This window comes from Seriola lalandi, unplaced genomic scaffold (assembly GCF_002814215.2).
Source record: "Seriola lalandi dorsalis isolate HSWRI2012SDOR001 ecotype SW California unplaced genomic scaffold, Sedor1 jcf7180002053538, whole genome shotgun sequence".
In the NCBI taxonomy this organism is placed as follows: domain Eukaryota; kingdom Metazoa; phylum Chordata; class Actinopteri; order Carangiformes; family Carangidae; genus Seriola; species Seriola lalandi.
This window is the reverse complement of record NW_019524091.1, coordinates 529,677-544,012: the sequence shown is the minus strand read 5'-3', so window position 1 is coordinate 544,012 and position 14,336 is coordinate 529,677. Positions and strand designations below refer to the sequence as shown.

Sequence of the window (14,336 nt, the reverse complement as noted above, 5' to 3'; positions counted from 1 at the left end):
CCCCCCATCACTCCCATTCCATTCTCATTATACTTTCATAAGCCTCTCAGTCAACAAAAACCTATAATTTCAGTCAAGTAGAAATCCTGTTTGACAGAAAATGATGTTGTGTGTGTTTTTTTTTTATTCAGAAATATTGTGAGTCATACATCCCAATGAGCCAATGAGATATCTAACCTCCACAAATTGCCTCTGGTATGAAAGCCTCCCAGATGGTTTTAGCAGCACTGCTGATGAAGTGGGAGAAGTCTGGAGAGGGGAAATGAGCAGTCACTCATCCTTTCAAATGGAAAATGGTCTGGGGTCAGTCCAATGTTGGAAGCTGGGTGTGACCTCCACTGCACCACCATAAAGCTGTGTGTGTGGTCACCAGAAAACACTGACAAGTTTATTTTTAATCTGTCCCACTTAGTACATATCGTCACAACTAGGGACACATCAATCCATCTTTTTCTCTTCCTGATATGATTCTGATACCTTGACTGCCAAAATTGATTTCTGATCTGATGCCGGTGCTGTCTTCTTCTCAGATTTGAGAGCTGTTTGCTATTCTGTGTTGGAACTCACTGAGATCATTTTTAACATGATGCCAGGGATTGCTGTGGCACTACAAACTGAGTTTGCCAGCCGCCAGGACTAAATGACTGTAATTGATAGTGGACGCTGGAAAAATGTCATGATTACACTGACAGGACAAAACTGTTCTTAATGTGGATCTGTCACGTCTGGCCGATATCAGATCGGCTCAGTATGGTCAGCAGCGGCCCGGATTACGATATGATCAGCACGTCCTTGTTCACTGCTCTTAAAAAAAACAAAACAAATTTAATGTATTTTTTGGGCACTTTGATGCCTTCATTACAGACAGTGGAGAGAGATGATGAAATGGGGGAGAGAGAGATGCAACAGAGGTCTCTGGCCAGACTCAAACTGCGGATGTTGCGGTTCATGGTTGGCGCCTTAACCCTTGAGTTCCAGAGGACGCACTGTATCACAGTATCTGCTTGGACGTGTTGTCTCCCCACAGTGTGTCTGTCTAATTTATTTCAGCTTTTGTGTAATGTCACTGTTACGGCACCATGTGTTCTGGGTGTTTTTGTCCTTTCCCTGTCCTGTCTCCCCTGCAGCTCCGCCCAGGCTGTTCTTGATTACTCCATGGATGCACCTGGCCTGAGCAGGAAGGCTTTAAAAGCTCTGGTGCCAGCATCAGAAGGGCAGAGGCTTGTAGCATGGGGACTGTCGGGTTTGCTGCCTCTCAGCCCGGGGCTTTTGCTGTGTTCTGATTTTTGTCTCTTTTGTTGTCTTAATTAAGTGTCCTGGTCATTTTGCATATTCATGTTAAATAAACCCTTCGTTATTTTAGAGGTGTCTTGTGAGTCTGATCTGGGTCAGTGGTTGAGTGTTGTGCGCCCCTCAGGGCCACCTAAGGGTGGTGTGTAACATCACGTTGCGCTATTAAAAAGTAGAATAAACAGATGGAAATATGCCAAGTAATATCTGATTGTGTAGAGCCGTGAAATGCATTAAGTGAAGTCTGAAGGTGATTACTGAGGCAAATATTGATCTACTTTGAAAGTAGTTCCTCACACATTTTGCTGAGATCACATATCTTCACAAGTTGATTGTTTTTAATCACGAAGGCTTAAATATTTGTGATGCTTTATGTTGTTATTAGATTTATGTTAATTCCATTTTCTTATGTTTTCTCTCTCCCCTGTAGGATGACGCCTCTCAGTCAAACCTGCTCGGTTTCTCACGTCGTCTCAAGAGTTCGAACAGTTTATCAGCAGACTCCTGAGCGCTCACTGTGACCCTCCCTGTTTGGCTGCCCGGCCGACATCCCGGGGAGGTGATGCGACGGTTCGTGTACTGCAAGGTGGTGTTGACCACCTCTCTGGTGTGGGTGCTGGTGGATGTGTTCTTGCTGCTCTACTTCAGCGAGTGTAATAAATGCGATGATAGGAAAGACCGCTCGCTGCTTCCTGCCCTCCGAGGTGAGTCCAGATCAGTGCTGCAACACCTTTCCTTCGCAGAATAGACGTCAGTAAAGGTTCAGGAGTCAATGAGATATGAGTTACACAAAGTCTCAGACTGGACTGCTTCATCCCCTCTGCCTTTCCTACTCCCTGTGTCTTTAAGCTTTAATGGTAACTGTGACATTTTTCACTTCATTTGTCCTTGAAAATGAAGATTCTGTGGAAGTTGTTTAGTGGGTGGATTTTAAGAGTTTCCCTGCGGAAAATCTTGAAATTTGGATTTCAAGGGCGTTAGCAGCTATTCAAAGGAAATGATTTGGATGATGATGATTTGATATGGTTTTTCATTTGTCATGTTAAATGGAGTTAATCCAAAACCACCTTGAGAAATTGTAGTTTTTTGCATCTGTAATAACTTTTTTTAGTTTAATTTCTCAAATGAAATCATCTTAATCTTCGTTAAGCATATTTGCGAGTGTGTGTCCTAGAGAGAGACAAATTGGAGTTCCTAAACTCATGCTTAAGGACCATTACATGTTTTTGACAATGACATTACAAACCACTCCATGTTTCTGCACATGCTGCGCAGACGTCTACTTCTAGTATACATCCCCTACCCTTCCTTTTGTATGACATGTCTATCACTGTGTGCTCATGCAGCTGAAAGCGCAGACTGATTTGAGGCATACAATGAAAAAGTAATTTTGACAAAAAATAAATAGAGACTCTGCAAAGAGATTTTAATGTTGTACTGAATCCAGGAGCACACAGAGGCCTGCACTCTTGGAAAAAAAGTGGGCCAGGCATGTTTTAGCTTTTAGGTAGTACTTCCTCTCGTGACATAATGAAAACCTAATCAAAGTAAGTACAGGATTAATGTCTATTTGCCAAGCAATCAGTGTTTTGCAGTGGATGAAGTGAGAGTCAGACAAGCTGTAGGCTAGTACAATGGTCATGATGTTGTTAATTAGAAATTAAAATAAATCACAGAATATCTACAGTTCTTGAATGTACCAAAGAACAGGTTTCTGCCATATTATCAAATCAGGGAACATGCACTCGGTTTTCTCTTTAGGCAATCTGTGTGTACCAATGTATTTTGAAGATTATAAGCCATCTTAAAAAAAGAGTTCTAAGAAATTTCCCCACATTGTAGGTTTACTGAATTTGATAACCCCATTTTATAAGTGAGGCAACAGTTGACTGACAGTTACCCTTTTTGTTTTGATCTCGGCAGTTTTGATTTTGGAGGCTCTGCCCTTTGTTAAGGTTCACTCAGTCATGTTTGTGAATATAAACTGTAGACTTAAAAAGTTCCCTCTTTTCACCTCAGTGTTAAACATAATTATCATCTGTCATAAATCCTATTAACACGATGAAGATGACTAATGTAAAAATAAAAAAATGCAAATTTGCAGTTATTCATTTAAAAAATTGCAAAACACTGTAATGATTCTGAGACTCTTTCAGTGTAGTGAACCTCTATCTCTAAATTGATTGCATTAAGATTGATTAATTTACCTTTGTTAAGTTTAAACCAGTGTGTGTGCGTGCTTCTTGAGATCAACCTAAACCACAATACTGCTTTAGCAGAGTTCATTTCCTCACATGCCCTCAAGTAAGCAGGTTTCTAAGAGGCTTGCTAAGCTGCTTTCAAGGTTCGAATGAGGCAGAGCTGCCAGCTACTGAGACTGATTACCATGCAAAAGTCTAATGTTACACTGCTTACAAAGTAGATGATTTGCTTAATATATGATCTTGGGTGTTGAGAATTCTTTTTCATTCCCTGGTTTTGCCACGACACTGCAGGTGTTTTTCATTTTACCTTGGCAGGTGTCGGACTGAAGAGCCTGAATCTGGCACCGATTCACAAGTTCAGTTTTTGATTGGAATCGATTTACTCAATTTGATTATTACGGAAGCATTTTTGTAAGGTCACTCTAAGGGTATTATTATTCAGTTATTGCTTGTGTACTCAAAACGTTACTGTTAAATTTTAGATTAGATACAATAAAAAAAATAAATAAAAAAAAAGAAATCATTAAAAATGCCACACAAGCTATTAACAAACATTTTAATACGTATATATTAGCATGAAGATTGAATTGCAGTCGTGTTTCTGGCCACCTGACAACAACTCAACCCACAACCAACACTCACTTTCACTGTAGCCCTGTCTTTGACTTACTTGCATTAACAGATTTTTTGGCCCCTTGGAGGCAGCACAAACAAGTTGTAAACACAACAAACACAACATTGTCATATTATTGCCTTATAAAGTTGTTATGGCGAGCTTGTTAGCACACAATTGCCTATTTACACATCCAGGAGACACATTAGCATTCAGTCGGAGTTGCGTTTCTGTCCACTTGATAAATGTAATTCTGATATTCACTCTGCATTCAGCTCTGTTTTGTGGTCCTCCTGAGAGAAATATCTGTCCCTTAAGCTACAAAACGCTCCACTGTGTTCCCCAACTAGTTGCTAACTTCATCAATCTGCTGTTTGGTGCTGGGCAGGCAGTGCACAGTGTGTTTATAGAGCTTTTTAGCCAAAAACAGCTGCCTGTGACGTGTAGAACCGATGCTGATGATGATAGTGGTGAGACTGAACTAAAACGGGAAGTTGTGGGCATAAAACCAAAACATTGAGCTGAAAGATGCTGAAATGCTCCATAGATCGTTTTGTCTGTTTGCTGTTTGGTGCTGGGGTTTATAAGCATGTAGGGGATTTATCAGAGCCTTCTTTTTTTTAACTGGGAATGCCTGCATTCAGTGGTATGCCTGAGTTACTATGGGGCTGTTAAACCATAACAATCAGCTAAAGAAGCTAAAATGCTTAAGTTGGTTGATAGCTGCGTTAGACGGAGAAATAAGATTAAATGTTAATATCAGTCATTTGGATTGATGCATGTTTAAAATGAATTCAAAGTCACTTAGCTTTGGGCTGTTTGTAGTCAGTTTCTCCTCTATTGCATCTGTGTTGCACAAGGACTCAGTGATCCCATGTTGGTCATTACCAGGTCGATAATGACCCTTTAAAGAATGTTTGTCATAAATTCCTGATAAGGAAGGATAACTTGACTCACGTCAGAGGTTTTCAGTTTGACCAGAGTCAACTTTATGGCCAGTCACTGCTGTCCATTGTGTTTACTTTGGATTTTACATTTGAAAGGATGTTGCATAGGCCACATGTAGGCACAGATTCTCGGCCACAGTGTAAACATATTCATTCCTCTGTTCTTTTTTGCACCACAGTTTGATTAATTTAGTGTTTTGACGAAACCGCACAAGAGGAGTTTTGTTTTAAAAGTTTTGTTTTAAAAGTTTTGTTTCGAAGCGGTAACTCCAGCAGTTTATAGTGCACTTCCATAAAGCTGGTGGATTTGGGAGACAGGTTAAAAAAAAGGAAAGCACAGTCCGAGATATCCTTACTTTAATCCCCAGTATATGTCAAGTTCCCAAAACACTGCATTGCAACTCAGAAGTGTCTTTTCATTATATAGGTTTCAAACATCTTTCAAACTCCACACAGACAGTTTGTATAAAAAACGTTCTGTTCCGTCTTTTCTCAATCTCAACCTGAGGTAACCCTGATGACATCGTCTGGGTTATTTTCTAAGACTTGAGCAAGCTATCTCTCTTTAGAGCCACTTCAGATGTAATATGACAGTTTCCACAGCACTCATGATGAGTGACCTGACTCTTGTTTAAAATCACTTTAATATTAACACATCTTAGAAAAATTCACCTACTAAACTTTCCGATGAATCCTTCATAAGGTATTGATTTCCATCCACGACTGACTGTTGTGGGAATGTGTAAAAACTCGTCCTTCTCTTAGACATATTCTAGTTGCTTTTTTTTTTTTTAAATTCAGCTTAACCAACCATGTATTACACTGGACCCAGATTTGTGGACCAACTACTGTTAACTATTAATTACTGTTAATCATCTTTAACTGTTAGCAGTTTTATCATTTTTAAGGAGAGCAGAGCAGTTAAACAACTTTCAATTGTCAAAATTCTTAAAAACTACTACTGGAATTTGTTTGTAGCTAAACATTAATTAATAATATAGTAGATAGATAAAGAATAGATAGAGTTAATCAAAGTTACTCTAGTTGATCAATGCCATGTTTGGTCATTGGTTTAAATGGATGTTTTGGTGAAATACTGTGGTAAATGTTTCAGTACGTTTAGATGTTTCAGTACGTTTAGGTTATATAACCTAAGTCACGTTGTCTTTTTTGTGTAATACCTCTGTCCTCCTCACGGGTAGACTGTGTGCATTACGTGACCCTGAAGGGCACCAGTATGACGACCGCCCCCCTAGACCGGAGGCTCGGCCCATCATATCTTTACAACCTTGGTTTTTATGACAACTGCCATTGGGGACTGGGCCAGCTTGATTCTGTCAGTGTCTTCACAGCTATCCTTGAGACAGACAATAAAGTTTTGCTTTTCGGGAATGCTTTTTATTACTAAGAAGTGACCTGTGGAAACACTGCCGAATAAATTTCCCTCAAAACCTAAAGAAGTGAAAAAATTCCTTCAGAATAAATGAATAATGTGTTTTCACGAGCTGGTGGCAAAGCTTTTCCTGTAAAGTGAGATGAAAGTAGCCGGACGATGTTTGTTGCCACGAGATGAAGAACTCACAGCACAATTTGCATCCAGATTAGTGTCTGAGTCTGAGTCTTGAATCATGCGAACATGGATCAAAGCAGCTGGCAATCATAAAGACATTTCAATAGTGAAATAACATAAAGCATAGACATGTTTTTTTTAGAGAGTTGTCCGAATGATGATCTTATACAAACATGATGGACAAAGACACATGAAATCTGAGTGATCGTGTCTCAGAAGACTCATGACCTGTGAGTGTGAGGCGAACCTTTTCACTGTAATTGCTTGGGATAAAGCTGCAGGCAGGGACACTGAATTAGATTGATTGACCTGAGGACGGACAGGGCCACTGTTTTCTTCACAGATGATTGCGGCCATCTTTTTAGAATGAATCATCTGTGTCAGGAGGAGATTGTGACGGGCTTGAAAACACCACAGAGAGTTTGTTTCCTAAAGCTTCTCTGATCTGTGTGTTGCTAAACAAAATCAGATTTATTTAAATGTTTCTAGCCTTGATATTTAATCTGAGTGTTTGTATCATTTAATAGATGAACACTGAAACCTTTGGAAAGTACTGGTGCTTTGCGCTAAATGCTAATGTCAACATGCTAACATACTCACAATGACAATGCTAATATGTTGATGTCTAGCCGTTATAGTATTTACATTCACCATCTTAGTTTAGTTTCTGAGGGTTATGCAGATATTTAGTCATAAACCAAGGTATTGGATAAAATAAATGCAATTATCGACCTGGGGTTGGTGCTAGGAGGGAAAAGTCAGGGGATCAACAAAGTGATTACAACTCGTCTTGTTAGGCCCGTGAACATTTGTACCAAATTATGACAAAACATCCAAGAGTTGTTATTCAAATCTTTCCCTCAAAACTACAAACATCAACCTCATGATGACGCTGGAGGAAAAGTCAGAATCACCAGAATCGTTGGGATTCATCGTCTGGAAACCATGAATGTTGGTGCAAAATTCAACGGCGATCCATGTTATAGTTGTTGAGGTATTTCGTCTGGACCGACACTGAGATTCCTAGAGCCACACTGTTAGCATGGCTATAAAGATAAAAAGGTATTTAGGGTAAAGAAGGAAAGATCAGTAGCTGAAGAAAACTAAAGTCGTCTTTGCAGATTCACTTCAGCAGAAATGGAAAACATCCTGTTTCATTTTTTACAAGGTTTATACAATGTTTAATGTGAACCATATTATTCCAACGTAGTATTCACAGTTATGTTTGGCTGTTGCGTTTATCACATCGGAGTTCCTCCATGCTTGAAAAATATGAATTTGTCATTTTAGAAGCTTCAAATTGTAACAAAGAGATGAAATATTGTGCTGTGGTTTGCCTTGTTATTTCTAGGCCTGAGGACTGTCTCCTACAACATTCACAAAGTATTCTCTCTGATTGTTCTCATCTGACAGCACTGTTCCACATCTTATTCAGTTGTAATCCTTTTTTTATAGTCAGATTAAAATATGTATAATCTCGAATCTTTAAACGATGTGTAGGATTAGACTGTTATCTCGTGGCGGTGCAAATAAATTGAAGCCGACTCAGACGGGTGTTGATGGTTTGCTGGATGTTTTGCTCGCACAAGATGTTTCCTGAACATTCCTGATCTGAGTTTCATCTGTACAGAGTGATTGGTTGGACAGGCTGAGCATGTGTTTGACAGATACTTTGTTCAATCATCCAGCTCAGCTCCCGAGCTGCGTCCATCAGATTTTAGGCCAGTGTCCAAATGGAGAGTGTCAGCAGCAACCATAAAGAAAAGAGCAGGAGGCTCTCAGTCCAGCCGACACCAGCCCGTCTGCGAGAGGGGTCGTACGGAATCCTCTTAACTTGGGGCTGTGCAGCTGATGGCGACTGCGCGCCCCCTTTTCATGAAAATCACTGCCTCTGCTCTGAGAGATTATTAGAGAGAGAGAGGGGGAGAGAGAGAGAGAGAGAGAGAGCACAGTCATAAATCCATGGGAGGTTATTTACCTACGGTGAAAGGAGCGAGCTCTGTGCAGCAGCGACAACAAGAGCAGCAACGGCAGTGCTGATGTTTTGCAGGCATTTCACTGTAGGAACATGTAGCAAAAGAGACTGTAGCAACCGCAGCAAGGATTTTGCTTTCATACACCTTTTTTCATCTATTAATACATTCTCCTAAATCTCTGAATTCAAAAAATCCTAATAGATTAAATTAAAATTAAATATAGCTGCCACACTGTACAGCGCTTAATACCCAGTCAGCTCAAGCCACAGCAACCAGGAGAGAGCTTAAGCAGAGCCCTTGCACTGTCTGTATTAAATGTCTTGCACTGTTTTTCACATCCTCTGATGTGTAATCTAGCATCCCCCCCCCGACTGTAATAGTGCAAGTAAGAAAGCTATCACATTTTCTAGGTGTGTGATGTTATAACGTGTAAGCAGACAATACCATACTCTTTATATGTTCACATCCCATATAGAAGCTTCTATTGCAAAAAATGCTGTTAAAACCCAGAATACCAGTTTGGTACATGCACACTGATCTGGAAAATTATGTTTTGTGCTGTGGCTTTTTACAATTAGAGAAAATTACACTTTGCAGAACTCAGCCTGAAGAGAAAGATAATAAACCCTGCATGTGTGCATCTTACCAGGGCCAGATGCTATTAGTACAAAAGGGATCACTGACTGTTTCCTTTGTCATGGACTAATTTAGATTAGAAAAGATAATCTTTCCTGCTTAGAGATGCAGATTGTATATTGACATAAATTATCAAAGAAGTAAATTCCTAACATATATTATGCATATCACACTCCTGCACTGAAACTTCATTTATAGTCAAACCAGCACTATGTTTGTAATATATTGATTCAACTTGTGCACTTTTTCCACCTTTGAGTTCTTGAAAAACCACCACAACTCTTTTCTCTCCACTGGTAAGAACAGGGCGAACAGCCAACAGACTGAGGTCTGGGAGGTCAGTCAGTCCTCATTATTCTCAGTTCCATTAAGAGACGAAATGTAATTTGTAATTTAATTGGCTTTTATAACACAGCAGTTCTTCTTGCATTGTTTTCCAATCAAGAAATAGTCTGTAAGTGATTTCTTTTACAATCTAGTTTGACATTAAGTGAGAAATAAAAAAAGCAAAAAAAAAAAAAAGCTAATGGTGGGTTTTCTATCTCATCAGATATCCTTGTGTTTTGTCTGTTCTGTTGCAGCAGTGATATCTCGGAGCCATGAGGGGCCAGGGGAGATGGGCAAGGCGGTGAACATCCCCAAGGACGAGCAGGAGAAGATGAAGGAGCTCTTTAAGATTAACCAGTTCAATCTGATGGCTAGTGACATGATTGCACTCAACAGGAGTCTGCCGGACGTGAGGTTGGATGGGTGCGTAAGCCTGGGTGTCTTCCAGATGCGTGCTGGGACTCGCACTACTGACCCCTTTAACACCCCACACACACACACACACACACACACACACACACACACACACACACACATGCTGCACATCCACTTTCCAACAGACCAGTGTAACACTCAGTCCTCACCCTGCTCCTCTGCTGCCTGTAAACTTTGATACCGTTCATAACCATCACACATTGCAGGGGAGCTTGGTTTCCTCTGGGTTTTCAGTCATTAATGTGTGCAAACGTGTGTATGTCGGGTTCACTAGAAACTGCTCCAGTACTCAGACAAATTTATTCGATGGCTGAGCAAGGCAGCAGGGCTTCTTCATCTTATCAAAGGAGTCTCAGAAGGGTGACAGCGATAGTGACACAAGGTGCCGCTTTTGCAGATGAAATACTCCAAACTATCAAAGCAAAGTTATTCGGATGATTAAAATAAAATCTAAACTGAGTCCATTTGATGTCATTGGTATTAATAACAGCTCTAATTATGGGCACCGTTTCAACGCAGGATCCATCAGAACCCTCAAGTGTGTACATTAGGCTTGACATTTGAATGGAAGTAGGGTTTTGTTTACTGTCATTCAAGATCCACTTGAGCACTTAATGAAAATCCAAGGAGCTATTTGTGTGAAACACGAGCACATTCATCTTGTGCTGCTGGTATGCACAGCCATCCCGCCTCTCGTGGAGACATTATCCAAGTGATTCATGTTTAAATATTCTGAGTTCTCCACAGCACTTTCATTAAGTGGATACCAAAGGCTCTGCCAGTCACATGAAAAATAGGCCACAAGAATGTCTTTTTTTTTTTTTTTTTTTCACACCTACGTTCGACGCCTATACCAAGAAAATGCCAACTCAAGATGTTCTGCAGTGTGTGGAGAGGCAAATATAAAGATCCCTTTTTGCCTGCATAGTGCAAAAGAAGACCCATATTACTAAGAAAAAGTGAATGTTCAGCTGATTGCAACTCCTCCAGTTTGGTCCATTATGGCTCCATCCTCTTCTCAATATAAATATTACAGCAGCTTTATTACAGAAGACAGCTTAGCCTTGCAAAACTTCACCAGCCGTGTGGTGTAAATTATCCAGAGCCATGCAGAATCGCTAGTCGTTGCCTCTGCAGGGCGATAACATTTTGTCTTGAAGGCAACCTCCTGGCCTAGTTGTGTAATTCACTGCTGTCTCTTTGAATAGACAGGACTGAACTAGCAAAGCTGTCTGCTGCGATGGCTGCTTTCACCCTCCGTCACCTCCCACCATTCCTCCTCCTAACATGCAGGCCGCTCTGGCCATCCACCTCCTCCTCCTCCTCCTCCTCCTCCTCCTCATCATCCTCCTCCTCCGTAACGCAGCTCATTCTTTATTCAACATCACCCACTACAGCGCCGTCCCAAGTTTGCCACATTGTCACTCTTTGGCTTTCACAGACAACCCAAGGGCATGCTGACATAGCTGTCAAAGCTGGTTTTGCTTTTTCTACTTTCTTTGGAGATATTTGTCAGTAAATCTCCTATGACAATGTTTTTGCAGTGGCGGCAGCATTGGGTAGCAGCAGGATACACTCTGATTCTGTTCTCAGACGCTTTTCATACAAGATAATGAGCTGCAGGCATAGACAACCACTGTTACTGCAGCTGGAATCCAACACTATAGTTTTAGCCTGGGTAAGTTAGAATTGGTTAGGTTTAAGTATAAGGATACAAATTGTTACATTATGGTATTAGATTAGATGCGAATGAGTTTAGTTTTGCTGCCACTAATGATTATTTTTATTGTCAGTTTATTTTTTCGAAGAATCTGTGACACATTTTGTCAATAAAATGTCAAAATGGTGGTTATTCAAAACATCTATATTCAATTTACAGTTATATTAAACGTGAGAAACTCTATTCAGAAAATGTTTGGGATTCTGTTCGAATGCATGACCAAAATTTTCATTATTTATTATTTACTTTTGGAGTTAAATGTTATTTGTAACAATCTGTTTTTCATGAAGTCAAAAAAAAATGGTTCTCAAGCCAGGCCCTGAGATGAATCTAAGGGGTTACCAAATGATACTTATAAGTAAATATGATAAATAATACATAATAAAAAATATCTTTTCTCTCTCGCTCCTTTTTTTTTTTTTTATTTGTCTCTAATCTTTTAATCTTTAGTGAAATACTTCAAAGTTGTAACCCTGCAGGCCTCTAAAAATTGTTGAGAAGGGGAAATCACTCTTTGATTTTAACTGCTCACATTTTCAGGTCATAAATAGACACAGATTTATTATAAGAGATCTGAAACTGCTTCACGACTGTAGCTCAGGGTCATTGCATAATCACACCTCATGTAACTTTACTTTCTTCTCTTCTGCTTTACCAAGTTAGCGACCGCTGTAGCCGAAGCTAATGGGGATCAGAATAAAGAATTCTAAGTTCCTTTTATTGTTCCATCAGCTGTAAGACCAAGGTGTACCCAGACGACCTGCCCAACACCAGCATCGTCATCGTGTTTCACAACGAGGCGTGGAGCACCCTGCTGCGGACTGTTCACAGTGTCATCAACCGCTCTCCCAGACACTTGCTTGTGGAGATCGTGCTGGTCGACGATGCCAGCGAGCGAGGTTGGTAGCACGCACAGTGTCTGATGTCTGACAGACTCACAGGTTTAACTCTGTAATCAAGGACACAGGATGTAGATTTTGAAGTAAAGGCTGACGATCATGTGAACACAGTAATCAGTGTGGAGACAAAACTCACTGAGTATTGACGAAAATAAATGCACCAACTCAACTGAAATGTACGGCTGCAACTAACAATTGTTTTTGTTATTGTGGTTTTAATCTGTACATTATTTTCGTCATTTATCAATTAACAGTTTTTAAATTAAGCCAGAAATTACTGATGACAATCAGTTAATTGTTTCATCTGAAATACTACTAATAATAGTAGTAATAATAGAAAAAATGCTAATCAGAATTCCCCGGAGCCCAAGCTGACATATTTAGATGTTTTGTTTTGTCTGACCAGTTGTTCCAGCTCTTACTCTGCAGGCAAACGTTTGCTGGAGTGTATGCTCTTCTGTTTCAGACTTCCTGAAGAAGAAGCTGGAGAACTACGTGCGGACCCTGGAGGTGCCAGTGAGGATCCTGAGGATGGAGCAGCGCTCGGGTCTAATCAGAGCCAGGTTGAGGGGCGCGGCTGCCACCAAAGGTCAGGTCATCACCTTCCTGGACGCTCACTGTGAGTGCACCATCGGCTGGCTGGAGCCCCTGCTGGCCCGCATCAAAGAGGACAGGTAGGAGACGAAATGGACCAGGATGAATTTGTCAAAGTTAATGCTGATATTTAATGCACTAATATAACACCATGTACATATTGTACGTTTTAGGAGCAGTGCACTGCGGTACTTCAGAGCGTCTCATTGTCAATCAGTGTAAATCTTTTTTGCCTACTCAGGTTTGAAACTTGCTTTACTAACACTGGTATTATCACATTTCACTTAAGTTGCATCATTGGCTGCTTGAACCGAAGCTCTAACTGAATACTGATGGGACAGCAAACTATCGGTTATGAATACACTGTTTGAGCCTGACACAGCTGATAGGAGACGATTATAATTTTTGCATTGTCTGCTTTTGCTGCTGCCTGACAAGAAAAGCTAGTTCCAGTTACTGTAGATGTCTCTGTGTTAACTCTGCTACAAATGATGCTCGTAGATGCTAGAAGAGTCATGATCAAAGTGGACAAGGACATGTCTTCTCGCTTCAGCAGATACATGTGTGGGGACAAATGTGACATGGCTGAGGAGGAGATCTTTCTGTTTTTTGTTATCTTTTCTTCAGCTTGCAGTGTTTATTAAACCAGATGTGTTCATTTAAAGTGACAAGGTGTTTACATGGTTGCTGTTATTCATCAGAACGTTAAACTGTTATCGGCTGTGTGTGTGTGTGTTTCTGTTCCTGTATGTGTGAGTGACATGAACGGATGGACAGATTTATAATGATTCTCTTGCAATCCATCTCTTATCTGAGGTCAGACACATTTATTTTCCCCCAGGAAGAAATTGGTATCATATGGCTCAGAATATTATATTAAGGAGCCATTACACTTTTACTGAATGCTGCTGCACATGTATTGATGTCTATAATTCTGGGCAGAGACTGATGAGATGGTGCAGAGAGTAAACCACATGTTCCCTACAAATTCATGTGATTGATGTTACAGGTAGCTTTGTTAAATCAAACGAAGATTGATTTAGATTTGTGATATTTTATCCAATCTATCTCTCTCTCTCTCTCTGTCTCTCTCTCTCTCTCTCTCTCTCTCTCTCTCTCTCTATA

The 14,336-nt window shown here is 40.3% G+C and overlaps 1 protein-coding gene across 3 annotated transcripts in view; it reads left to right on the top strand.

Moving 5' to 3' along the window:
* The window catches only part of galnt13 (polypeptide N-acetylgalactosaminyltransferase 13), a 37,964-nt gene that overhangs the window by 2,850 nt on the left and 20,778 nt on the right, over positions 1 to 14,336 (top strand). For 2 of the 3 annotated variants that reach the window (XM_023401227.2, XM_087172640.1), the window contains exons 2-5: positions 1,721 to 1,994; positions 9,818 to 9,986; positions 12,451 to 12,617; positions 13,084 to 13,291. In XM_023401227.2, coding sequence (XP_023256995.1) covers positions 1,853 to 1,994; positions 9,818 to 9,986; positions 12,451 to 12,617; positions 13,084 to 13,291 — 686 coding nt within the window. In that variant the 5' untranslated portion in view covers positions 1,721 to 1,852. The remainder of the gene's footprint in view (positions 1 to 1,720; positions 1,995 to 9,817; positions 9,987 to 12,450; positions 12,618 to 13,083; positions 13,292 to 14,336) is intronic. The other variant, XM_087172639.1, reaches the window with a different exon arrangement.